At 44.1% G+C, this 27628-nt stretch overlaps 1 protein-coding gene across 1 annotated transcript in view; it reads right to left on the bottom strand.

The window, feature by feature from the left end:
• The window catches only part of EVPL (envoplakin), a 50985-nt gene extending 25416 nt beyond the window's left edge, over positions 1-25569 (bottom strand). Inside the window, exons 1-5 of the mRNA XM_048489876.1 lie at positions 25359-25569; positions 7401-7503; positions 6401-6555; positions 5482-5605; positions 1913-2038 (exon numbers count right to left, since the gene is read on the bottom strand). Of these exons, the coding sequence (XP_048345833.1) occupies positions 1913-2038; positions 5482-5605; positions 6401-6555; positions 7401-7503; positions 25359-25429 (579 nt within the window). The 5' untranslated portion in view covers positions 25430-25569. The remainder of the gene's footprint in view (positions 1-1912; positions 2039-5481; positions 5606-6400; positions 6556-7400; positions 7504-25358) is intronic.
• Positions 25570-27628: the final 2059 nt, after the last annotated feature.

The following is a 27628-nucleotide window of genomic DNA, read 5'->3' as shown; positions in this document are numbered from 1 at the left end:
GGGGAGAGCAGGCGGCAATGGTGAAAAAATAAACCAGCCCGTCTCCTGCCGTGTTTGCATGGGCGTGGGATCGGCGCGAGCTTTTTCAAAAGAACGGCCAATTTTATCATTTTTTGAAAACTGTGGAATAAAGCAAATGTTGCGGGGTGGGCCCAATTTAGGCACGGAAGCCTTGCGGAATTCATGCCCAAACCGGGATGGTTCGCTTTCTTATCCCAGGATATATTGGGCATGGGGAAAACGCCACAGTGAAAGCTTAAGCTTTCAACAGTCATTAAACAAAATATATACATGTTTCTTTGGCATGATTCTGATGCAATGCATGACTTAGAACTACTTTAAGGAGACCAGAAGGTTTCATTCACATGATCCCCCATCCTTCATGTACCATAAGCTGATAACTTTTATCATTTTTCCCAAACTGCCATTACATCTGAACTTGCAAATTATGATTTTTAAAAGAACTTTCCCTTAGGCAGGGAACTGCAAACCAGTACCGTAATACACCATTTTTGTAATCCTAGTTTGCAAACCAAACAAAGGCCACAGTTTGCTGGTTCAGATTTTATGGTGAGCTACGCTTTACTGAAAACTAGGAAGCAGTCCATCAGCTTGCTGCTTGCAAGGAAAGGAAGGATGGGGAGAAGAGATGACTCAGCTCCATTCAGACTCTACACAGTGCCAGACCACGGTTTAGCATTACCACCTTTGGTTTAGAACCACTACCACCTTTCAGAGCTCTCCAACACGGTGCCTGCAGACACCTTTCCTGGCCAACACCAAGCATTTTTAGAAAGTGGGTGAGGCCGGATGGGGCTTTTGCCAAGCAGGGCTTCTGACTGATCACTGGAAATCTGATTGGCTGTGCAGATTTTTTCAAAGTTGTTTCAGCAGCAGTGGCTACCCCATCACAAGGACTGTCCCTGAGTAACTGAAGATAAACTGTGTTCATACATCAAAATATTTTTAAACAAAAGGCATCCAGTTAACAGCTTCCTACTGAAATGTTTAAGAGTTACTATCAGAGGTATGCATGATCTCGTTCCCTGATGCCGCCTTTTATGGAAACTATTTTGTGGTTGGCTTTGCCTCTTGTGGCAACCATTTTGTGCTTGGACCTACTTCCCTGTGTCAGAATTCCAAAGGTGCCCATAGGCTCAAAAGGGTAGGGAACCCCTGAGGACTGTTAGATTTCTTTCTATATAAAGGCAGGAGGAAAGTACCCACTGAATAAAGCAGATTTTGGTCATTAGTCTATACTACTAATTTCACTTTGCTAAGATAATGACTGTTTAGTCTGGATCTATGGGCTGTTATTATCTCCACAGTTCATGATAAGTGGTGTTGAGGTTCCACGACTAATAAAGAGCACCCATCATTAAGTAAAAGTGGCTGAACAAGGGCTTATCTTGAAGATCTCACTGAGACTAACTTCACGGTTAAAACAAAGTCAGTCATCTTTTGCCCAGGAAAGGCAGGATACATGCAAACATTAGATTAAGTGCTCACCTCTAAGCTAAACTCAGGCCTTTTTCATGGCTTAATTATGTGGAAATTGCTTGATCAGAGGGGTTTTCCGCAACTAGCAGGCTGGTACTGAACTCTGATTGAGCTGGAGTTGCCAGATTCTATTCAGCATCAGAGAATTACCTGTACATTCTGTGGAGATGCTAATCCAGAGATCCCCCAACACTGAAGAGAATGGGATAGTTATAACCTGCATGGTGTTAGGGAGGATATAGGAACTGCATAGATCTTTGAGTCCATAAGACTGATTTTGTACACCAGAATTGTAAAAGTCAACCTGTATGAAGTCCAACATGTGAAAAACAGCTAGTCATACCCTATGGTTTAGCTACACAGGGCTGTGATCACTGTCAAGGGATGTAGGATGAAAAGGCAGAGATCTCACCGGGCCATGGAGGTTCTTGATCTGGAGGCTATATGCTTCTATCTCCTTCTGAAGGATGTTGTGTTCTGCTATTTGCTTCTCCAGGTCGGGCACAGTAGGGCCATATTCCCCTGCATTTACTTGTTTCTGGAACAAAACCAATGGCAAGCGTCAGGGACTCAATCTTCTAAACTCTAGCTATATAAGCTGCTCATATCCACTGTTCCTGCTGGCTGCTAGTCTTGCCCTCCATTTAATCCTATTGCTTTTAAACAAACGTTTACAAACAGTTCACAGCACAAAGCCTTTGTATTAACAGATAAATACATACAATCCATTCTATAGAACAGATCAAAATCAGACAAAACTACAGACTTTTAATTTGGCAAGGGCCTTGCCTAAACATTTGGTTTAGGAATAATTATTTTTTTTATTTGCCACTGAATGGAGATGAATGATGAAGCCAAAGGAGCCTCGGTTGGAAGGTTGACATGTGATGTCAAATATCGCAGACTGAGTTCCAGGAAAAGGTATGGGGAAAAGAGGGACAGCAGAGGCTAAGGCAGGTATAACAGGATGGTTTGCAGGGCTAACTGTCGAGAAAGACTTCTAGGGTGGCTATATACATCTTAGCTTCTTGATCTTGTGAGAGTTCAAAAAATAAGAAATGAAATAGTTCCATTTGGTCCAACTGTAGCTGTCCAATGGCATTTTTGAGATCTGACAAATCTGAAGAACAGCTCTAAATGTAGGCCTTTTTTCAGAATAATTCTTGAGGCAACTCAGCTTTTGTGATCTGGCCTATTTTGCAATAAGTTTTTATTTCAACATTCACAAAATGCAATGCATAAACACATACAGAAATGTCAATCTAATATTTACATTATAACTAAAGACACTTCCAGCTATTGCACTGTTTAAAAATAAATACATGTAAGGACAAACAATTAAATAAACTAAAAAAGTAAAATAAATAACAGTAAAAATAAACAAATTAAAAATAAAAATAAAGAGAAGATAGTAGTAGTAATAATAATATTAAAAGAAAAAATAATAAAAAAAACCACAAAATTATATACCATATATAGTTACATGGTTATATTAATATTTTCCTTTTATATAAGCTATCCAGTTTCTCCATTCCTCCTTAAAATCAGAGTCCAAATTATAATCTATATAACTTGAAAGCTTGGCTGTTCTAACAATGTTTATAACCTTATGTTGCCATTCTGTTATTGATGGAGTTTTCTCGATGCTCCAATATGAAGATGAAGAAGATGAAGAAGATGAAGAAGAAGATGATGAAGATGATGATGATGAAGAGTAGTAGTAGTAGTAGTAGTAGTAGTAGTAGTAGTAGTTTGGATTTATATCTCCCCTTTCTCTCCTGTAGGAGACTCAAAGGGGCTAACAATCTCCTTCCCCTTCCCCACTCACAACAAGCACCCTGTGAGGTGGGTGGGGCTGAGAGAGCTCCAAGAAGCTGTGACTAGCCCAAGGTCACCCAGCTGGCGTGTGTGGGAGTGCATAGACTAATCTGAATTCCCCAGATAAGCCTCCACAACTCAAGCAGCAGAGTGGGAATCAAATCCGGTTCCTCCAGATCAGAGTGCACCTGCTCTTAGCCACTATGTCATTTAGCCGAAAGTATCCTAGCTGTCGTTGATAAATATCTAAACAGTGAGCTTTATCTTTATATTTTTTCAAAAATTCCTGATAGATACATCTCAAGTTTTTTCTCAAATCTAAAATATAGTACCCACATTCATATTGGGTTAGATGAGAAAGACGCTCCATCAATATTTCCCCAACAGAGAGGAGTAATAGGACATTCCTGTGTTCTTGGCTGCAAGCACATGGACTCCTCCTTTTCCTCAGGTATAAGTCAAAAGGAATGTTTGTCGACTTCGCTCTTTAGTAGTTCTGCAGGTTCCAGCTCTTCTGTATTATGCATCTGAGAGGATTACTTCAGGTTTATTCAACCGCCTTGAGCCCAGCCTTGGCTGGGATAGGGCGGGATATAAGCCCAAAATAAAGTAAAGAAAATGTAAAGTAAAATAAAGTTCCTTTAACCTACTTGCACTGTTAAAATCTCTCTCAAGCCTGTGAAGAGAAACCAGGCAATTTCATACTGCAAATATGAGCTTATCTGTCATGATTCCCTCATGTGATGATAAAAGTGTGATTGACAGCATTGCCATCCAGTTGCAAAGTGCGTAAACCTAAAAGTGTATGCAGATAACATAGTTGTGAACTCACCAGAATCTTTTTCGCTATGGTACTGTGTCTGTGGAACACTTCCCTCTGGAATATTTGCCTGGTGTTCATTTACATCTTTCACACACCAGCAGCTGAACTGCTGACTTCTGGGTTTTGTTTTAATATATATGTTATGTTATTGTTCGATAGTGTGTTATTTTTAAAGTTTGCAGGCCTTTTTGAACATTTATTTTAAGTGGAAGTGTGAGAAACAATTTCAACAGACAAACAAAAAAGGCCAGTTGAACATGTCAGAATATGAAATCCACACAGATGTTTGCCCATGATGAAGCAGACCTTTATAATCTTAGGTAACAGGCAAATAAATGGAAAATGTTGTGTCACTGAGGACGATATTGTCCACAGGCAGTTCTGTGACATAGATCTTATCGATGCATATGATGAAACATTTGAAGAGTTGCATAAGTTCGTTTTCCATATGAAAATATCTCTGGCCCCAGTCCAGAGTTCCTCATGGTAGCCCCTTCATAAGTCCCCCAGCTTCCTCCTTCCAGAAGCTGCCTCTTTCATTGCCCAGAAGCCATTTTCAAATCTTGATGGATCTTCAGAAGACCATGGTGCTGGATCATGGACATTGTTCACAGGGTCAAAGTTCCAATGTCCCAGAGAGCCAGTGTGGTGTAGTGGTTAAGAGCAGGTGCATTCTAATCTGGAGAACTGGCTGCCACTTGAGCTGTGGAGGCTTATCTGGTGAACTAGATTAGCTTGTGCACTCCAACACATACCAGCTGGGTGACCTTGGGATAGTCACAGTTCTTTGGAGCTTTCTCAGCCCCATCCACCTCACAGGGTGTTTGTTGGTGGGTGGGATGGAAAGGAGATTGTAAGCCCCTTTGAGTCTCCTTACAGGAGAGAAAGGGGGGGATATAAATCCAAACTCTTCTTCTTCTTCAATGCATGCGCATGCACATCATCTCACTCAGAAGAGCTCTTTAAATCATAGGGTCTAACCATGAGATGGGTGATGTGAGTTGGGGTGCAAACAGAACTTCCCACAGCCATTTTTATTGGTGAAAAGAACACAGGATGGAATGCTGAAGTCCCTCCTCCCATTGGACCATGCTCCAGAGTAGAATTGGCAAGGTTCTCCTAGCAGTGTGGCTTTCGGAGTGAGTGGAGTCCCCCATTCTAGGGATGGTGTGGGCGCAGAAGGATGGGGCCCAGGGGAAAACCTGACCTGACTCACATCACCCATTTCATGAAATTAGGCCATATATAACCTTCGTTCTTCTTACTAGCACCAGTGTTTGACTTCACTTGTAAATATACCCACTCAAATAAAGCAATGTGTTCAGTTAGCTTCTGTTTACCTGTTTTTGTTCTAGAATTTTTGCCCAATCCACTTTGGATCCAGCTTCAGGAACTGTAAACTTCTCATAGAGATCTCGGTATTCCGCACATTGGTATGTCACTCGATCATGGAGCTGCTTGATGCTTTGTAAAAAAGAAGAAAATTTTTTAAGGGGGACTAGATCAAAACCTCTGAGGATGCTGAAGCTTTTGAAGGAGGAGTGGAACCCACTACTGTTGGAGAGCACGAGCGCCCGGGAGACGCCCGAGTACGGCGGGCACACCCCCGGAAAAGGGTCTCCCACACTTCCCGACACACCGGGACCATGCGCCGTTCATGCGACTGACCTCTCCTTCCAAAATGTGGATTCGGAGAAACCGCTGAGATTGCAAGACCTCCTGGCTCCAATGTGTATGTGCAATTGCCAAATCCCCTGCCCAAATCCCCCTGCGCCCTTTGCCCTGTTCATTGTCTTGTATCCCGGTGCTGCAAACCCCTGCCTGCCTTGTTTGTTTTTCCTCTTGTAAACTGTCAATAAAAGGGCTTGGGGAGAAACAGGACGGCAGAGTTGCCTCTGCTTCTCTCTCTTGCTGAAATGACATGCTGTCTCCGCTGGTGTAAGAATACACGCTACCTCAGTGGTTCTCAACCTGGGAGTCGGGACACCTTTGGGGGTCGAACGACCCTTTCAGAGGGGTCGCCTAAGACTCTCTGCATCAGTGTTCTCCATCTGTAAAATGGATAAATGTTAGGGTTGGGGGTCACCACAACATGAGGAACTGTATTAAAGGGTTGCGGCATTAGGAAGGTTGAGAACCACTGCACTACCTGTTTTTGGCAGCTGCCTAAAAGTGCTTCCATGCACTTACTTGATATTTCATTTTAGCCAAGATTTGATACAGCAGATGGGTTACAATTGCGATTGGTCCACTACTCACTCTTTCTCTATTTCGAAAGCCTGAGGATGCCTTAGTCGCTTGACTTTGTCCACGTCCAGGAAAAGGTCTTTCAGTAGTATTTCTGCCTCTTTCAGATTTTTGGCATTCTCTTGCTGGAATTCAAAAGGCTGGTTTTGCTGGTGGTTACTGATATCCTGCAATCAGAAAAGTAGAGGCATGAGAACCACTCCCATTAGATACTGCAGCGTGAACATACAAATAAAGAAGGCCACTATTATGTTTTTGTGAGGTTCTCTGTCCCTGCATTTTCATAAGTCCAAGCAGGGTTTTCATAGAATACATTGATGACTATTATGTTACTTTCAAAAATAAAGAACCCAAACAAGCTCAGGGTTGCCGGGGGCGGGGGGGCGGGGAGAAATGCCAGGGGCCAGGGGGAGAAATGCTCCCGCCTTTCCCCAAAGCAATTCCCCAGGACGGAAACAACACGTTGTTGCTGCTCTATGGATGGCAGGAGCAACCCCTCTCCTCCAAGCAGCAGCATTTCCCATTTGGGCTCTCCCTTATAGTTAAACAGTCATTCCCCAGAGCTACTATGTGGCTATGAAGAACCCAGACACAACTCATTAAAAACCTGAATGTGTAGTTTGACCCTCAGTATCAGATGCTGAGGAAGGACAACAGATAAAGCACCTCAGATGTACTTGAGCTGATCACCACTGAAGACAGAAAACACTGGAGTAGGTGCATGTTTGATCTGATCCAGCTAATTCTACTGTACTAAGTTTTCAATACTATTCATCATGCCCAAGATCAGTCTAGAAATCTTGAACTTCTCCTGAAACAGCATAGCAGATCAGAGAGGTGCTGCTTGCCTAAAAAATGCACCCCCTGCAGGCCAAAAACTGAAAAAACACTAGAAAAAACCACAAACAGGGACAGAGCTTCGGACATGTAATGGGGGGGTTGAACCTGATAACCCCCCCCCCCACCTACGTCCTTGCTTATGGTACAGGTACTATTGATTTCCCAAATTTACCTGTTTGAGCTTGTTTTGTGTTTCAAGAACATCCTTTTCCACTTGGTCTGCATTTCTTTGCATGCGGGAGATAAGCACAGCCAGGTCATTGGTGCCTGAAGATCTAGGACAAGAGAAAACAAGTGGAGGAAAATAAAAATAATTTGCTTGAGGACAAGGCCAGATGAATAGTTGTGCTCTTATACTGTAGCAGGTAAACCAAGCCCAGCTGGATTATAACTCCTCCTCCTCCTCCTCCTCCTCCGTAAATATTATTGGCTACTCATAGAACAATTATGGCATTTCTCCAATTTACCATTTAATAAGAAAACAATGAAAGGAGTTTGGAACCACAATAAACCTCTGTTAATAGATAGAATTTCCATCAGTGATGCCTCCCTCTTCCTCGGCTGTCTTCCTAAAATTCAACTATTGACCAGAATTTCCTCTGATTTTGTACTTCTCAAGCAGGGGTGTAGCTTATTAAAGCATTCCCTGGGGCTCACCCAGGGCACTGCTTCTCCCTGCTCCCAGCTGCACCTTTGTCATGCAGCTGACCAGTGGGGCCAGCCTAACTGGCCCACCCTCAAACTCCATGTGGAGTTCGAGTGTGGCACCAGTCACTCCGCCCTGTTCTTCAATGAAGTTCAGAGTGGGCCAAACTGACCACAAAGGCTGACTATCTCTGGTTTTATGCTGTTGGCTCCACCCACAAGCTCCACCTCCAGTCAGGTGGAGCTGGTGGTGTGTGTTTGTGGGTGGAGCCAACAGAATAAAACTACAGCCGATCAGCCACCTGTGCTCTAGTGAGGCTTGGGGTCAGTTTTGAACTGCAGGATTCCAGTTGCCAGCCTGCAGTTTAAATCTGGACCTGGAAAGCTGAGGCCAGCAGCAAATGGGTTGCTCCGAAGTGCCTGAGGGGTGGTGGCTGCAGCTCTAGCCGGTTCCGGCCGAATTTCGAAACTCCATGTGATGTTTGAAGCTCTCTCCCAAGCTGTACATGGTGTTTAGGAGTGGGGCTAGCTCTGGTGACTGGCATTTAACTGCACCCAGCCCCAAACAGGGCTGTGGCGCAATTGTGAGGGGGCATCAGGCCACACCCAGGAAATGGCACACAGGGCTGTTGCCCCTTTGTGCCTCCCTCACTATGCCAGTGTTCTCAAATGATGGTCTTTGCATGTGTTCATTGGAGGTGAGGTTCAGATGCTTTCCTATGGGACTGCATGAAATGGGGTTGCCTCAACAGTCTGTATTATAAGGACATTATTTTATGCGTGGAAGAATACTATGAGGAGCTATCATTTATTGACACTGTTAAATGCCACAGTGAGAGATTCTAAATCTGACATTGGCCTTGTCTATGTTACCTTTCCAAAATTATTCCACAGAATAATTCTGTGTAAATTTGAAGGGTGGAAGGATGGGGGAATATATTAGGAACAGAGTTGCCAGAGATCTAGTAGAACTTCAACTGATCTCCATGCTAGAAAAATCTATTCCCCTGGAGAAAAGGGCTGCTTTGGAGAGGGATTCTTAATGTTCTGTTTTATGATTCTATGCTTATTGTTATTTATGATGTTATGTTTTGATGTTATGATGTTATGTCAATGATGTTATGTTTATGATGCTATGATATTATGAGGTTATGTTTTCTGATCCTTGTTTATCGATATTATATTTTTGATGTTTGTAGCATGATGTTTTGATTATTATGCTATTGTGCACCGTCCTGAGCCTTTCAGGGGAGGGCAGTATATAAATTAAACATAACTACCATACCATACCATTGTACCCTGCTGAGATCCCTCCCCTCACAAACCCTCCCCTCCCAGGATCCACCCCCAAATCTCTAGAAGAAGAAGAGTTGGTTTTTATACCCTGCTTTTCTCCACTTTAAGAAGTCTCAACATGACTTGCAATCATAATCCCTTCCTCTACCCACAACAGCCACCTTGTGAGGTAGGTGAGGCTGAGAGGATTCTCAGAGAATTTTGACTGACCCAAGGCAACCCAGAGGGCTTTATGAGAAGGAGGGGGTCTCCAGATTAGAATCTGCCACTCTTAACAACTACATCAGAATGGCTCTCACCAGTCACATGGGAATTTCCCAATTCAGAGCTGGCAACCCTAATTGGAAGTTTGACAAAAGATTAAAACAACCTCTTCTGTAATATTCTTTAAGAATCACGATTAAATGTTTTCTAGGGAAAAGTTTTGAAAATCATTTTAGCTGCCCTTTAATAAATATCATCATTAATATATCTAATTCTCAATGTAACCAAATCTGTGGATATTTAAATTCAGAATCTGGAGCCATGAACAGACAAGACAGATCTTTAAGAACATAAGAACAAGCCAGCTGGATCAGACCAGAGTCCATCTTGTCCAGCACTCTGCTACTCGCAGTGGCCCACCAGGTGCCTTTGGGAGCTCACATGCAGCATGTGAAAGCAATGACCTGCTGCTGCTGCTGCTCCTGAGCACCTGGTCTGCTAAGGCATTTGCAATCTCAGATCAAAGAGGATCAAAATTGGTAGCCATAGATCGACTTCTCCATCAATCTGTCTAAGCCCTTTTTAAGCTATCCAGGTTAGTGGCCATCACCACCTCCTGTGCCAGCATATTCCAAACACCAACTACACGTTGCGTGAAGAAGTGTTTCCTTTTATTAGTCCTTATTCTTCCCCCCAGCATTTTCAATGTATGCCCCCTGGTTCTAGTATTGTGAGAAAGAGAGAAAATTTCCTCTCTGTCAACATTTTCTACCCCATGCACAACTTTATAGACTTCAATCTTTCTACAAACCTGAAGAAAACCTCATTTGTAGAAAAATCTGAAATCTTAATTTTAGAAGTTTTAAAAACCTTTCCAAAATAACAGAAGCTCTGCCTGCTGTTTTAAGAAACAACTGCGGTTGGTAGTCATTACTACTAAATGATCACAACAATATTGGCAGCATTCAAGTTTTGGGGTGCTGTGTGGTTTCTGGGCTATATGGCCGTGTTCTAGCAGCATTCTCTCCTGACAGTTTGCCTGCATCTGGGGCTGGCATACAGCATCTGGTGCAGGCGAAACGTCAGGAGAGAATGCTGCTAGAACACGGTCATACAGCCTGGAAACCACACAGCACCTCAGTGATTCTGGCCGTGAAAGCCTTCGACAATACATTCAAGCTTTGGTTTCTGTCAATTAAAGGCAGGGTCAGGGCAGGGCCCTTTCTAGTGCTGCTTTGGTCTTTGAAGAAGTACACATTGAGGCCAGGCCCAGCATCATTGATACCATGCAACTGTCATGACTCAGCCAGAACTGGCTACTTGCCATTGTTTAACAGCAGCCACCCCACAAAAGCTAGCACTGTGTAGCAGTTAGAGGTTCGTACTAGGAGGAGACAAAGGTTCTAATCACCACTGTGACTCACTGGATGACCTTGGGCCAGTTACATATTCACAACTTAAGCTACCTCACAGGGTTGTTGTGAGGTTAAATGGAGGAGAGGAAAAGAATATAAGATGCTTTGGGTCCTCACTGTGAAGAAAGGTGGGGTGTAAATGAACAAATGTAGCTAAAAATGGGGGACAGACAAAAGCCAGGTTGGTTGGTAGGTGGGTGGGAATGCAAGAGGAAACAGGAAAAGGTGAGTTATGGAGGTTGCCTAGCCTGGCCATCTCCAGATAGGGAAATATCTGGAGATTTTGGGAGTGGAGGCTGAGGAGTGTGAGGTTTGGGGTTGGGAGGGACTTCAATGGAGAATGATGCCACTGAGATAATTTTTTCCAGATGAACTAATCTCTGTTGCCTGGAGATCAGTTGTAATAGCAGGAGATTCCCCAACCATCTCCTGGAGGCTGGCTACCCTAGGATTGCCAGGAGAGGGGGGAAAGCAAGTTGTGTGGGGAGGTGGATACAGGAGAAAGTAAAGTGCCCTCTAGAAGTTTTTGCAGTTACTTCACCACAGAATAGGCTAGCACCACACAACTGAACCAACATTTTTCCAGGCGGAGGCTGCCAGGGGGAGAAAAGGAGGGAAAGCCAAAGACAGGGGGGCTGAGAAAGATGGGTGACCTTGTGGATGGGAAGAAGAGAAGGAAGCAGGAAAAGGAGAAAGGCTATGGGTAAGGTGACCAGCCGTCCCGCTTTTGGAGGGACACTCACGCTTTTCCGCAATGTGTCCTGCATCCCGCGGGTTTTAAAATTGTCCCGATTAGGCAATGCGCTCCTGCGGGTCAAGCAGAAAAAGCCTCCCCATGCTGTCAAGCTGGCCACTTCTGGGGCGCTTCCCTGTTTCCTGACCGGGGAGCGCCGCAAAAGGCAGTGTGCTCCTGCGGCCGCGTTACAGGAGTAAAAATCTGGTCACCTTAGCTATGGGGGCTTTCATTGAGGGAAAGAATAAAAATGGTGGAGGGGAAAAATTAGATGCCCTTACAGGTCCTTGCTGGTTCTACATTTGTATTAAGATAATTTATATCACATTGGATGTTTATGTAGAATTAGTCCTATGTGTAGAATAAGTTCCTGCCTATGGAAGTTTTACAGAATACTGAATTCAAAATCTTTTTTTGACAAATAATTTTCTCTCTTTGCATCCACAGTTAACATACTGGGTTAATTCATTTTGTGTAAGTAATTTTGCCAGTTAGAACCATTCACCTCTGTGTTTGACTGACTGAAGGTATTGTGCTACTCCAAGGAAGTCTGGGTGATGCAGGCTGGGGGAGCAATGGGCATTTTCAGTCTTACAAACTTATGTTGCTTTGGGTTTTCTGGGCTGTGTGGCTATGATCTGGTAGATCTTGTTCCTAACGTTTAGCCTGCATCTGTGGCTGGCATCTTCAGAGGTGTATCACAGAGGGAAGTCTGTCACACACTGTGTCCAGTTAGGAACAAGATCCACCAGACCACAGCCACACAGCCCAGAAAACCCACAACAACCAGTTGAATCTGGCCGTGAAAGCCTTCGACAATACTATGTTGCTTTGGTGGGGGGCAAGTCCGGGAGTCAGAGGCATATCAAGGGTGGGATAAGGCATGGCACATACCCTGGGTGCCACCCTTTGAAGGGGACATCAGCCTGTGCTCTGCAGTCTCCAAGCAGCCACTATTGGACTGTGCCCCAGTCCATGTAGAGTTTAGGAGTGGGGGTGCCCAGTTGAACACTGAACCATGCCTGTCTGAGCTCAGCATTCAACTGGGCTTGCCCATAACCTGAACTCCATGTGGAGTTGGGGGGCCTGGGTTTGTTCAACACTGAGCTCAGCGTCATACTGAGCAGTTGCTCTGCTCTGCTCGGCTCCAGCTTTACCCTGCTAGCTCTGTCCCCACGCTCCACCTGACTTTTGGAGGTGAAACATATGTCCCCATATGTCCCTGCTTGGCCTCTGCATTTGGCAGAAACCAATTTACTGGTGGTTCCAGGCCCCTGTATAATACAGCTGGCATCCGCCCAAGCTAGGGCCTTTAGTACCCTGGCCCCAGCCTGGTGGAACACTCTCCCTTCAGCCATCTGGGCCCTGTGGGACCTAGAACAGTTTCGCAAGGCTTGCAAGACGGAGTTGTTCCACCAAGCTTTTGGGGAGGTCAGCCATTGAGGGTGCTATTCCCTGCATCTTATATTCCATCTTTAACTTGTACATTTACTGTTTTGGCCGCCCTTGGTGAGTTGCTGTGTGCTGATGTTGTCACCTGATTTTGTGGAGTTAAGAGTTGTAGTTTGTGATGCTTAATTTGTGGTTTTAGGTAGAAATTTTAACTGATTATGTTTTATTTAACCTGTACACCTCCCAGAGCCCTTCAGGGATGGGGCGGTATATTAAATACAACAAACAAACAAACAAACAAACAAACTTCGGGGCAGAACCAGCCTGGAGCTGGGCTGAGCAAACTGGAGCTGGGCTGAGCAACTGCTCAGTCCAACACTGAGCTCAGCCTGGCTAGGTTGAGTTTTAAACTGCAGGCTTGAAGCCTGCAGCTTGAAGCTGGACTTGGCCAAGCTAAGCTCAGCATTAAATTCACTGGCCCTTGAATTCCACGTGGGGTTGCAGGGGGCAGAGTAAGCCGGTAGTGCTTATCCTAGGTGCCATTTTTCTACAGATACTGGAAGTAGCCTCTCCTCTTGACCAGCCCTCCTGAAATTGTGCTGTGAGCCAGCCCTGCAAGGCCTGACATCAGTTGTCAACATGGTTTTGCAACTGATGGGGCCCACCTACCAATAGACAACACACTTTATTGCCTCAAGCAACTGGCAAGAAAGCAAAACAGAAGACAGCGAGATCCTTATACGATCACATCACATTATGCATATTTTCAGCTAAACATTACTTAGGCAGACATACATCAGCAATGCCCATACATGTCACATAATAGGCAGTCTGGGCCTTTCACACACAGAGAGAGCAGTGAAGCTAGAACAGCAGGTATCTAAAAAGTACAAGTCAAATTACATAGGATGCTTTGAAAAGGCAAGATTGTGCAAGCAAACAGGGAAGGGATTACAACCATTCCGCCCTAGGTCAGAGGAACTCACATCTCTGGGCAAGGAAGTTCTGGGCTAGTTTCTTTCCAAGCTTACAGCTTAATTATTATATTCTGACAGAAATGTTTCCCAGGAAAGCTCCATGGCCCCTAATCCCCAAATTAGTAGTTCTCAAATATTTAACTATTTGGCTTCATGAGCAATTTTGTGTCTTTCTTGAAGACAGATTTTGACATTCGGGGGCCATAATAAACTAGATGAGAATCAGCAAATCAAGCAACAGTTCAATCCTAAACAGATACAGCATTCTAAACCCACTTGGAAACTACCCTTTTCACACACTCTTCTAATAAAGGCATATTGCTAGCAGCATGATAATATAACTGCAGTATTCCACTGACCCATTGCTGACTTCCAATACCACTGTTTAAATGAGTATACCACTCTGTTGAAATGAACAGTTCAAGGGTTGCCAACCTCCAGATTGGGCCTGAAGATATTTTAGAATTAAAACTGATCTTCAGACTTCAGAGATAAGTTCTCCTGGAGCAAATGGCAACCTTGGAGGATGGGTTCTATGCAGTAGTGGGATCCAAAAATTTTAGTAACAGGTTCCCATGGTGGTGGGATTCAAACTGTGGCGTAGCACCAATGGGGCTGGGCGGGACACAACGGGGGCGTGGCCGGGCCACAACGGGGGCGTGGCCGGGCATTCCGGGGGCAGGGCATTCCTGGGCAGGGCTGTGGCAAGGACGCAGCCACTGCGCCGGTCCTTGGGCGGGAAACGCAGGCACAGGCTGCCACACACGCCAGTTCACCTCCTGCTAGACTGCTTCAAGTTCTGCGTGCTACTGCTGAGGAGGAGGAGGGGCGTAACTAAGGCAAAAATCACATGGCAAAATCACCAATTAGTAACCCCCTCTAGGCACACACAAATAATTAGTAACCTACTCTCGGGAACCTGTGAGAACCTGCTGTATCCCACCTCTGGTTCTATGGCATTATACCCTACTGAGGTTTCTCCTCTCCCCCAGATGCTACCTTCCCCATTCTCCACCCACAAATCTTGAGGAATTTCAGAATCCTGAGCTGATGACCTTAACAATAGCTGTTTTTCTCTCCCATTGTGGAAAGAGCGAAAAATAATCATCACCCTTAGTGAAGGATTCTGGCAAAACATGATATTGTGGGAATAAATTATAGCAAACGAAGTTGATTCCCTCTGCAAAGTGTTCCTTGTATAATATCAGATGTTAGAAACTAATACACTTAAATTAAGTGCTTCTACACCTTTGCCAACTTCTGTGCTCACAGAGTAGGAATGAATGTTCACAAACATCGGTGAATTCCCAGTTTTTGATGCTCGCGTGTCAAATAGGGTTGCCGCCTGCCTGCTGGCAGCGGGAGATCTCCTGCCCCCAGTAGGTCCTGCCTGCCAGCACTCCAGCAGTTGGCAGGGGAAAGAAAATGAATTAAAAATTGCCATTGTAAACAGAGCGATGTCACTTGTAGGAAAATCCAGAAAAAAACAGGAAAAGGTATGCAGGCAGGCCCCCTGTTCTCCTCTGAAGAGGCTATTGACCTTAATAGTGAGGCTGACAGAAACTAGTTTTTGATTTCTCAGCCAGTTGCACAAGCTGTTTGTTTCTTGCTGACACCACAAGGGCTCCCCCCTGCCAGGAATGAGGAATGAGGAGCAGTAGTTGAAGCAAAAACCCAGCACCACCCAACAGTTGCTTTCTTTTGAGACAGCAGGAGCATTAGTCATTACCATGCTGCCTTATGGGCATGTTGAGACAGCCCCATGGAGCTATTTGGCTTTCTGCACCTTCGCCAACTGACCTAATCGAAGAAAAGTCACAGCAAATGCAAAATTATTCATGCTTCACAATGTATTGTACGATAAGTGACGGCAGGAAACCGCAAGGTATTATAAATATTAGACTGACCCACCTTTATTGTTAGTCAGACCAGCCCAAGAACTGAATTCCATCTGAAGTGAACAGCGACCGGCTCATGAAGCCTTTCCTTGTTATCTGTCAGTCTGCGTGTCATTCAGTAACTGTTCTTTTCTAAATTCACATAATTACCGAGTGTTCTATCTTTGTTTGGAGATGCTGCCTGATGCATGTGAGATAAGGAGAAATGTTCCCACATACTGCTTGGGATTATCGCCAGAACCAATCTAGGCTGGCCTGGGCAGGATCCTTCACCTGGGAGTAAGCTCGGTTGCTGGCAATGGGGCTTGCTTCTGAGTAAACCCTCCTAGGGTCATGATTCACCCATTTGAAACATTGCACGGTTGCTTCACCAAGCTTACTCCCGAGCCAACCGTTTTTTCCTAAACTAAAACCTCAGTATTCAAGTTAAATTGCTGTGTTGGCACTTTGTGATAAATAAGTGGGTTTTGGGTTGCAATTTGGGCACTCGGTCTTGAAAAGGTTCGCCATCACTGGACTAAGCTATGAGAGGCCCAGGTTTTAATCCCCATTCTGCCAAAAAAAGGTCACTGAGAGACCCTGGACCAGTTGCACACTATCAGTCTAACCCACAGACTGGGATTGTTTTGTGGATAGGATGGAGAAGGATGTAAGCCACTTTGGGTCCATGCTGGGTGAAAGGTAGGTATAAATGAAGTAAATAAATTAACTGCTGTTTTTTTTTAAAAAAAATCCTCATTTTGATAAACAACTTTCTCCTGAAAGTATGTTCTACGCCACCCTCTGCATAACTGTTTTCCTGTAATTAATTGATGTTCTTATCTGACTTTTACAACAATGTTTGGAGACCATCCAAGGCTGGTCAGAAGTTATCAGGGGTCATAAAGCCAGGATCCCACAGCTTTTTTTTGTTTGGTTCCTTTAAAGAACTAATTACAAAAGTGATTTGTTTGCCAGCTGCTCAGATATCACTTATGATGAGAGGGAAGATGTTTGCTTCTGAGAAGGGTTTTTTTTTTTGCATTCAATACTGATTTTGCTTGACAGCTAAGGTGGTTTTCATCACAACAATAAAACAACATCATAAAATCCAAAAGAAAAATTACAACAGTCCAACAAAGTTCACACACACATCACAGGCAAACAACTCTCCAGCAATAAACTTTACTTATCAAAAAATGCTCAAAGGAAAATGCCATAAAATCCCATAAACACACACTCCATGCTGTCCCCTTAAGAAAAGTTCTGATAAAAAGGGATCTATTTTACAAAATAAAAAAAAATTAAATATTCTACAATGGAAATGAAGTTTTGCTCCTTGGCTAAAGCCTTCTGATTTGGATAAAGCAATATTCAAAGTCTAGCTAGCATTTGTTTTCTGTGCCTAATCCTGTTCTTATGGTCCTTACAAAAATAGGTAAACAGACTAATTAAAAAAAAATCTGGAATAAGGAGTGGTTTATATTTGAGCCTGCTCCAAGCGACAGAGTGAGGGAACAATGAGAGCTCTGAGGGGGCTAATGAACCATACCAGACTGCAGGTGAAAAATCCTCCACGCAAGTAGAAAATGAGTTTAATAATAGGAAGACTGTTAAATGATCTCTGGTTTGTTTGTTTTTAACATGGAGGAACAGTGGTATCTGCCTGGCTGAGGTCCAGAGCAGGCCCCACACAGACCAACCTAGCAGCTTGAGTAGTGAACTGACCTTTTGGTACACATAAATGAGGTTTTCAACTCTGAGTTGGGAAATTTGTAGGCCCACATGATCTGGGAAGGGGAGGGACCTCTGTAGGATATAATGCCACAGATTCCATCCTCCGAAGCAGCCATTGACTTCTGGACATCATTTCCAGGAAATCCCCAGGCCCCATCTGAGGCTGACAATTCCTATTCACATTAGTTACCTAATGTGAATAGGGTTGTCAGATCTCTCTTGGAAACAGGCAGGAGCTGAAGGGAGGCAGGTGCAGGTGCTGGCACTACACTGGGGGATACTCTAGCAATTGGCCAAAAACTTTATGGTTTCCATAGAATGTTAGGGAGAATGATAGAGCACCCCCTTGCCTCATGCTGGTGCAGATAGTTTCCCAGTTCTTTTTGCCAACCTGCTTCTGCCCACCAAACATCTGAGAGTCAATGGACAGTAGCAGCAATCCTGGGAAATTGTCTACCATTATTGGGGACCTGGGAACCCTAGCCTGCGGGCAGTTCTGGGGCTGGCAGGGAAAATAACAGGTTGGGGCTGGAAGTGAAACCATCAGGTTGCCAGTGACAGACGGATGCTCTGGTACTTGGGCAAAAACTATTGTAGATGCCATTTTTACCATGTAGTATTTGCACAAATATTAGAGCGCTCCCACATTGTAGGTGACCCAATGACATAATTTCCAGTGCACACCAGAAGCCATTGGCCTGTTGCCAGCGACAGCTCTGAGACGCTGGTGTAGACCTCTTCTACTGCCAATTAGTCCCCTTGCTGGGCCACCTGCTGGGCAGCAAGGATGTGAGGCCTAGGGGGTAGGGTTCCCCCACCTCAAGATGGGGGGATGGCAACCCTAGTTAGCCTGAGCCTAGCCTTTCTTGCGGAAGGAAAGGAGAAGTTGTTTCATTTAAAGATATACTTACAATAAACTTAGTTTGACAGCAAAATTATACTCAGCTGCTTCTGATATAACTACAATCCTAAATCCAAATGTGTATTTTTCTTTTCTTCCTTTTAAAACAACTTCATTTCCTTCCAACAAGTGCTAACTCTGCATTTCATTCTGTATTTGCCTTGTGGTGCCTGTTTGTAATGTTCAAAAAGGATACAGGAAATTTGTACAGGCTTGAGACGTGAAATCAGTCTTTGTAGCTACATTCCAATACACAGTTTCCTCTCTGAATATTACAAGGAAGTAGTAGACTTGAATGTGGAAGTGACTGCTTGGGGGCTGGCAGATGTTTGTAATATATGAAGCTACTCCTAACAATATAGGCAACATCAGTCTCCTCACTCCATTCCCTGGAGCTTAAGAGGGAAGTATGGGAGGCAAAACACCAAGGCATCTGAGCTCACCATGACCTTGTCAGTGTGTCTTTGTTAACTGCACCACAGTGATAATGCACACCTAACTAAAAAGGACATTTTAGTTAATGTTTATGAGTGTTTGGCAGATACTGAACAATTCCCCACTGGCGGAATCGATTTAGGATCAAACTGGAACCACACGAAGTAAAGTACGGCAGCTGAGGTGTCGTGTTGGCACTGTGATCAGAGGGTGGGATCACCTCGGCGCCTCTTCTGCTCCTCGTTCCTGATTGGCTGTTGTGTTACGGCAGGAACGTGAATGTGCATTTCTTTTTTTGTTTGTTTTTTAACGTAACAGCTACGTAGCTACGTCGTCACACTAGAGCAGTGATTCCCAACCAGGGTTCCGTGGTACCCTGGGGTGCCGTGAGCATGTCCCAGGGGTACCGCAGCAGCGCTACCGGCCCCCCTCACTTTTGCAGTGTCTCCCACCGGCACCAGCAAGGAAATGGAGCTGGCCCAGGGGTCAGGGCCTGCCACAAGATCAGCAGCCACTCCCCCCCCCCCAGTGCTTCCCTTCTCCCTGGGAGGGGTAGGTGGGGTGTGTGGCAAGCAGGGGCACTGCGAGGGGAAGGAAGGGGCATGGCAGGGGTACCATGAGATATGAAGAGTGAGGTCAAGGGTACTGTGATATCGAAAAGGTTGGGAAACACTGCACTAGAGAATCACTTGGTTTTAAGAATTCTGCTTACCTCCATCTCTAAGCTACCAGATTGTCTTGCTTTGAAATAATGGCAATTTATTTTTCAAAAATAGGGTACTGAAAAGTTTTAACAAGCCAGTGACAATCTGAACCACAAAAATGTCCAAAATATGTAAAATGGATTGCAAAAAACAAAAACACCCCCGCTCCCCATCAGAAATATATACTGAACTATCAGTTCAAGTCACCTCAGGCTTCTGCTGTAGATGATTCCTATTTCAACAGACATCCTTTATTTTTACAAGGCTGCTTTTTGTTCTGGAACATTGCAGGCCCATAGTTCATAGCGGATCTTTCTTTTTCAAAAGTCCAGAGTGTTCCTTTGGGTCTGAAAGGTTGATCTGGCAGCCCTAGTACAAACTGATGTGGGCTGATGGTAGAATTTATTGCACACTCTAGCTGTGTTTTTAGCATCTATCACTAGTTTTAATTCACCATTTCTCCAAGGAATTCAATTTGGTGTACATGATTCTCCCCTCAGTATTATGCTGACAACAGTGCTGTGTGATATATTATGTAATGGAAAAAATTAACTAAAAAGTAGATAACCAGCAGCATGCAGAATGATTATATAAATTGGTCAGAAGATAATTTAACCATCTGAGATATCTCTGGGAAAAAAAAGAATCACTTTCTTCATGCCAATTAGTTACCAACCTCCAGGTGGGGACTGGAGATCTCCTGGAATGACAAACATCAGTTTCTCGGAGGAAATACTAGCTTTGGAGAATGGACTGCAATGCATTACATTCTTTCTGAGCTCCATCCCCTCCCAAACTCCATTATCCCCAATCTCCAGGGATTTCCCAAGGTGGAGCTGACAATTGTAAAAGGAGGGACATTTTCACATATTTGATGTGGGGAATTCAACTTTTTGTTGTTGCTGTGGGGACTCTCTCATTTATCCAAGAGTGCAATTATAATATGTTGCCAATAGAAAACTGCAGTACTAGACTCCATGACGATAGTGTGTCAATTATGCGAGCAAACAGTGGGGGATGTGATTGTGTGAATGTCACAGACATTTGAAAATACTGGCTGATTATTCACTGATGCTCTGCCCTGTGCTGAAGAGAGATTCTCCACAGGGCAAAGCTTCTGTTATAGACTCCTTTTCCCTCCTCTCACACTCACTTCATGGCAGATCCAATAATCGTTGTTTGTGAGAGTGGGCAAAGAGTGACTTATTCCCTTGCTTTGCAGGGAAGATGAAATAAATGGCCCTGCAATATTCTTTGCTTCAGGTGTTTGTTTTTTTTGCTCCACCCTGCCTCCCCTGCTCTACTTCCTCCCTCCCTGATGATCGGGAGGACTTTCAAAAACTTTATTTCAACTTGAAGCATTTGTACCATAATAGATCTATCAAAATAATGCCAGATCTAATACAGGAATATTGAAATACCAAGGAATATTGAAATAACAAACTTCTCTCCTCTCCACTGGCAGCAGCAGCAGGAAGTGTGTGTGTGTGAGAGTGGGTGGGTGGGAGAATCTAGGACATGGTCCTTTTTTTCAGCGGTGTGTGGTCTAGGGAATTCCTTTGCCTCTTTCATTAGTGGGAATAATTTTTGGAAAGGCTACAACATCGATATAACTGCAATAACAGTAAATTAAAGGCCTAACAGAGGCAGCAATCTTGAAACTTTGTGCCTTTAAGAGTAAGTTGATGGGCGGAGTTAAGAGAACCAGGAAAAGAAGAGTCAGGAGAACCAGGAAAAGCTGGCCCACAGCAGGCAGTGGTGTGCCACCTTTTGTGTAAACAGAGAAACGCAAGAAGACCCCACTATGCAGCGAGGTAAGCAGGGGCGTAACGAGGCAGCCCTGGGCAAACTGTAGCCCTGGGCAAAACCTGAGTTGGATGCCCCCGCCCCCCATGGGCGGCCACTCCACCACAACCAAATTTTGTTTTTGCACCAGGACATTGGTGCCTGCAGGGGGTGCACTTTTAGACATATCAGCACCAAAATTTCAGCATATCATCAGGAGACTGTCCTTATGCTACTCCCCAAGTTTGGTGAGTTATGGACTCCCAAAGGGGGTGCCCCATCTCCCATTGTTTTCAATGGGAGCTAATAGGAGATGGGGGCTACAGTTTTGAGGGTCCATAACTTTGGCCCCCCTGAACCAAACTGCATCAAACCTGGGGGGGTAATCATCAGCGCAGTCTCCTGATGAGACGCGGAAAGTTAGGAGACTGTGACTTCACAAACATGCCCCCACAACCTGCACCCCCCATTGACAGCAATACAGAAAACTTCAATGCAGACCAAAGATTCTTGGGCAAATTTCTGGGATGTTCCTGAAGGGGGGCGCATTTTTGGATGTATCAGCACCAAAATGTCAGGGTATCATCTGGAGACTGTCATGATGGCAACCCCAAGGTGTGGTGCAGTTTGGTTTAGGGGATCAGAGGGAGCTTATGGACCCTCAAAATGGGGTACCCCATCCCACATTCTTTGCTAAGGAGATGGGGCTGCCCTTTGAAGGTCCATAACTTTGGACCCCTGTTCAAACTGCACCAAATGCTTGGGGTGGTCCCATCATGACAGTCTCCAGATGAGATGTACCCTAAAATTTTAGTGCTGATAAATCCAAGAATGCCCTCCCTGCAAGAACATCCCCAAATTTGCCAAAGAATCTTTGTTCTGCTTATTGAGTTTTCTGCGATAGTAAGGCCACTGTGAGTTGCAGGCGCTGAGGGCGGGCACATTTCTGAGGGCACAGTCTCAGAAGCTTTCGAAGTCTGCTCCATCAGAGGAGACTGCCCTAATGATACCCCCAGGTTTTGATGCAGAGTTTGGCTTCAGGGAGGCCAAAGTTATGGGACCCTCAAAACTGTAGCCCTATCTCCTATTAGCTCCCATTGGAGAACAATGGGGATAGGAAGGCATCTCGGGGAGTCCATAACTTTGGACTCCCTGAACCAAACCTCACCAAACTTGGGGGGTAGCATAAGGACAGTCTCCGGATGATACACTGAAATTTTGGCGCCGCTAGTCAAAAAACTGCGCCCCCTGCAGGCCAAAAATGGAAAACCACTAAAATACCCCAAAACGAACCCAGCATTTTGATGCCCCCCACAAGGTGATGCCCTGGGCAGCTGCCCACCTTGCCCAATGGGCATTACGCCAGTGGAGGTAAGCATTCTGTGTGTAATGGACCATTGGCTTATGATGATCTGTGGCTTAAGGAAATAAATGTATGGAACGGATCGTGCTTATCAGTTCCCTGGTGATGAGCAAAACTTCCTGCAATTTAACTCCATATGTGAACTTTGTTTTATGGTGGAGTGCTTGCAACAAATGCACTGCCTTTCTTGCAACTTCAACATCTTGCATTTCATGAACATTTTAAAAGTGTTCTAATTCATTCTTAACAAGGTGTACACTCTACCTCTCCAGCAGTGCTTCTGTCTCACAAATATTTTGTTTTTTAAAAATAAAAACCGGCAGAACTATTATCCTTCACTCATCCATTACACAAGAATAGGATATTATAGTACAGATGACATAGTACAGTAATAGTGCCATCCTGAGCAGAATTCTTCCCTTGTAAGGATAGCAGGCTAGCATTATTTTTAATTATTTATTTACTTCATTTATACTTCAACTTTCTTCCTAGTGGGTACCCAAAGCAGGTTATATCCTTTTCTCTCTCATCCATTTTAGCCTCACAAGAACCCTGTGAGGTGGGATAAGCTATGTGATTGGCTCAAAGTCATCCCAGAACAGGGATTCAAACCTGGGACTCCCAGATCTTAATCTGTCACTATTCCACACCGGCATGAATATTTACCCACTAGAGATAAAATTCAGTGTTATACATGGATGGAAAGACTCTTCAGGGCTGCACTACATGTTGCATTTTATTAATGTGTCCTGATGGGCTACATGTGAGTTTCCCCAGTAATGCAAATAATGTTTCTTCAGGGCCATTTAGGTTTTAAAAAAAAAACCCAGCAAAGAGAGGCTGAAGACCCCTCTCCCCATGCTCCATGGTCCCAATCCAAATCAGGTCCCCACAGAACTGGGGAATAATTATTGGATCCAGACTGGTGTTTCTACAGGAACAAGGAGTTCTGCCCACAGAGCACCATTTTCTTGCCTCACTTGTCCCATGGAAATCCTGTTGCTGGGTGAGAGGGGACCTACACAAACAATATTTTGAGGGACATTTTGGGCTGCCACGGAAGGAGGAAGTATGAAAAATATATTCCATAGGCAAAGGTCCATGTGATTCAAGAAACATTATTCTGGATCCATGCCTCAGCTTCCCCACAGAAGTCCCAAATCTGATTGGCAGGACCTGGGATGAATGCATAAACACTGTAACATGTAACTTGGGCTTAATTACACATTACACGGTCCTTGGCTTGTGTTGAGGCTCACCTTGAGGATTTTCAAAAAGGCATGCACCCTACAATAAGACGTACAGTTCCCAAGTGCATGGGGATCCAGTTTGAATCAGGTCCAATGAGAAGGTGCTGCACACATCTAATTGAAAGTCCTCCTGGTGGGCCAGGACCTAACCAACAGACTAGGCAATAGGCCCTCAGAAACAAATGCTGGACTAGAAAGCAGTTGGTTGTTACCTACTATACTATCATCTTAAGTCTCCAGAGTCCCCATAGTAGTCTCGGTTGAGCTGGCATATTGAAAATCTCCCTTTTGGGCCTCTACCCAATAGAGCAATTAATTATTCACCAGAAAGAACCACAAATCCAGAAACTGTTCTTTATCCAAAATAATCACTCCTCTACTATATTACTGTCTGCCAACTTGATTTACTCGTTTCTCCCATTTGGGCCGGTTCTTACATGAACTTTTACATTGCATTGCACATATTATATATGCATGAGAATGACACCCTTTTCAGAGAAGTATTGAAATAGCAGCAAGGAGAAGAGAAATGTGGCAGCTAGCAAAGCAGGCATTTATGCCACTGCACTGACAGCTCTTATTTTGTGTCAGAGGCTGTGTGTATCTGGATCTCCATACCAAAAAAATAGCCAGAAAACATCTAACTTGTGAACTGAAGAAACCCAGATCAGCGTTGATGGACTGTGTTTCTTCTAATGCCTTTCTAATGAAGAACTGCACATATTCTGGTATGAACAGAAAAATGAGAGGAGAGACACAGCATATATATTTGGTACCACATTCCTGCTCTCCAACCATACATTTTCCTTTTGATTCCTGAGTTGTTAGTAGATGCCTTTCTAGCTTTCCAACATCTCTCTCAACAGAGTGGATTAAAGAATTTAAAAAGACAAGTCACATATCTTGGTGTTCTGCAGATTCTTGAATTGCTCACTATACTCTTCTATACAGATTCTTGAATTGCTCACTATACTCTTTCACTATCAAGATCCTTTTGCATTTTGGGTTCCTTACTACTAAAGCATGTAAACAGTTCACAGTTTTCACAGAACTACACAGGAAACATCATCTAGGTTACCAAGACTGACTTTTCCAAAGAACCCAGGACCTCATCGGCTAGGAACAAAACCAGAGTAAGATTCGTGCCGTCAATCTTGGTCACACTTCTGACAAGACTCAAAAGCCAGACAGATATTTAGAAGAGTTTAGCATGCTGAAAAGAAGAGGGGACTGGTGCAGAGAAGATAAATCAGCGTAGGTTGCCCCAGGAACTTGGCAAGTATTTCTTTTGACGTTTCTGTAGGTAGCATCCTACCTGTGCATCCCCGCTTAAAGATGACTTCTTGACAGTGATACTTCCCTACTCCTCCAATTCTGCAAACATTAGAAACTTCATTCAAAGAGTTAATAACTTACTTGGCTTGCTTGCTTGGAGACTTGTTGGGGGAGCTTTTGCTGGGGGAGCCTTTACCCACCCCTTTGAACATACTGGAAGTAATTTAGCTCCTCTCTCCTTGCATCCAAAGGGCTCTTCACAGGAGGGGTGGGTATATTTTAGCTGCTTCTGCCTGCTCGTCTGTTGAGACAGTGTGACAGGAAGGTCTGGAAGGTCTGTAGATTGTTAAAAGCAGAATCTGGATGGCTCCTCCCCAGGCTGCAGGTGATCAAGAGCAAAGATGGAAACTTGTCTTTAAAAAATAATGACTAGAAAAACCAGTTTATGATTAAACGAGTAAAAGCCCAGAGGGAGAGTGGGAGACCCCGCCCAGGTATTCGGAAGAATGTTTCAGTACAAGCAGAGACATACCCAGCTTTATTGACATGCTTTCTGACAACCATTTTGTGTGTTACCATTTACTATACAAATATTAATCCCCAGGTAGGAAATTGGATAGTGTAATATAAGATCGGGGATTTTGTAATGTACGATCTGCAGCTTGCACATCTCAAGAGCAAAGATCAAGAAGCCTCCATGTGCTGAAAGCTCAATGCAGGTTCATGTGGGGCCATACTTTGTTCATTACTACCTTTCTTTGAAGTAAAATTAGTTTGGCAAGTACTCTGATTGGAGACTCTACCATCCTATGAATGCTGAGCTGAGATTGTGAAATGGGAAAAAAACCAATGAGGGCAGAATATTAAACATATTAAGCAGTGCACAATTCTAAGCACACCGATTATGGGAAACACTTTTCTGAAGGACCTGCTCCAAATTCAAATGCTGTTACATGCGCTCTACTCTCATTGGTTTGGTAGTTGTTTTTGTAATGTTCACCACTTTGGCAAAATAATACACATTGCCACCTAATTTACTGTTATCATCTAGAGAGCCAGACTGTAGTCTGCCCTAAACTCATCTGTCAAACAGAAGGTCCTCTGTTCTGTGCAGCAGTGTTGGAAGCCATAATATGTTTATACATGCACAAAATTTGGGTTTGAAACTAGGCTTGTCAACGCTGGGTTGGGAAATTCCTGGTGGTGATTTGGGAGGATAGAAACAGCAGAAGGCAGGGATGGGGGAGGGACCTCTGTTTGCATATGATGCATATGTCCATCCTCCAAAGCAGTTGTTTTCTTCAGGAGAACGGCTTTCTGTGGTCTGGAGATCCGTTATAATTCTGGGTGATCTCCAGCCTTCCCCCTCTGCCCCATCCAGCTGAAACCCTGTCATGGCTAAATACACAGTAGCTCCATGTAATATGTCACACTGTCTCCATGTAACGCTGCACATGCACAACACACAAAAGGAAAAAAAGGGACCTCCTTTCAACGGCCGGACAATAATGAATGTGTTGCTGTAGATTGGTCATACTCGCTGCTTCGAGGAGAAAATGTGCTTGGGGGACTTTGTACCCTATTGGGTGCTCAGGGATTCTGCCCAATATCTGCTAGGTGACCTGCACAGATTGGCAGGCGGGCAGATTCTTGTGGAACTTAAAGTGAATGGGAGGAAGGGGGGAAATGAAGCGTCTCCTGCCTGTTGTGTTTGCGCAGGAGCACCTACAGCCCAGGATTGTGCAAAAGGATAGCTTGTTTAGCATTTTTCAAACCCGCGTTGAGTGGAATAAAACAAGTCAACCTTGTTTTGGGAACGGGACCTGTGCGAAGTTCCCTCATCACAAACAGTTTATATAATATCGTAAACGCGTTATATTTGGCCTATGTGGAATCCACCACTGTCTACAAGAGTTGTGGATTTCTAATGTGCAAACTGAGCGCTCACAGATGCTTTGCAAAAATTACAACAACATTTCAGTAAGATGCTAAATTCATAGATTGTCACTTATGGAAATTCATTTTTCCTCATCAGCATCACATGTAAATCAGGCCTAAGTCATTTATCTGCAATGTGGAAACAAGAGATGACTGGCAATATCTGGTTGCATTTCCAGCCATTTTCCATAGATAAGCGGAGTGGTCATTAGGACATTATTTTATTGTAAATATGTGTGTTGGAAAGTGGCACTATTTGCTGTTCTCCCAATTCACATACAATTTTTAGCAAAACCAACCAAGGCAATATACAGACTGAGGGGCAAAGCAGAAAACTGTAATGTATCTAAAGTTCTTCTGTATGGGTGAATCCCCACTGAAAATTAAATACAGATTTAAAAGAATCAGAACCTTTTTATCCAGGTTTCATCAGTGTTTCTCCCTCCCCTCAGCAGTGTGCGTCCAGTGTTGAC

Source organism: Sphaerodactylus townsendi, linkage group LG03 (genome assembly GCF_021028975.2).
Source record: "Sphaerodactylus townsendi isolate TG3544 linkage group LG03, MPM_Stown_v2.3, whole genome shotgun sequence".
In the NCBI taxonomy this organism is placed as follows: domain Eukaryota; kingdom Metazoa; phylum Chordata; class Lepidosauria; order Squamata; family Sphaerodactylidae; genus Sphaerodactylus; species Sphaerodactylus townsendi.
Note: the sequence above shows the minus strand (reverse complement) of the source record. Positions and strands in the feature narration are given on the sequence as shown.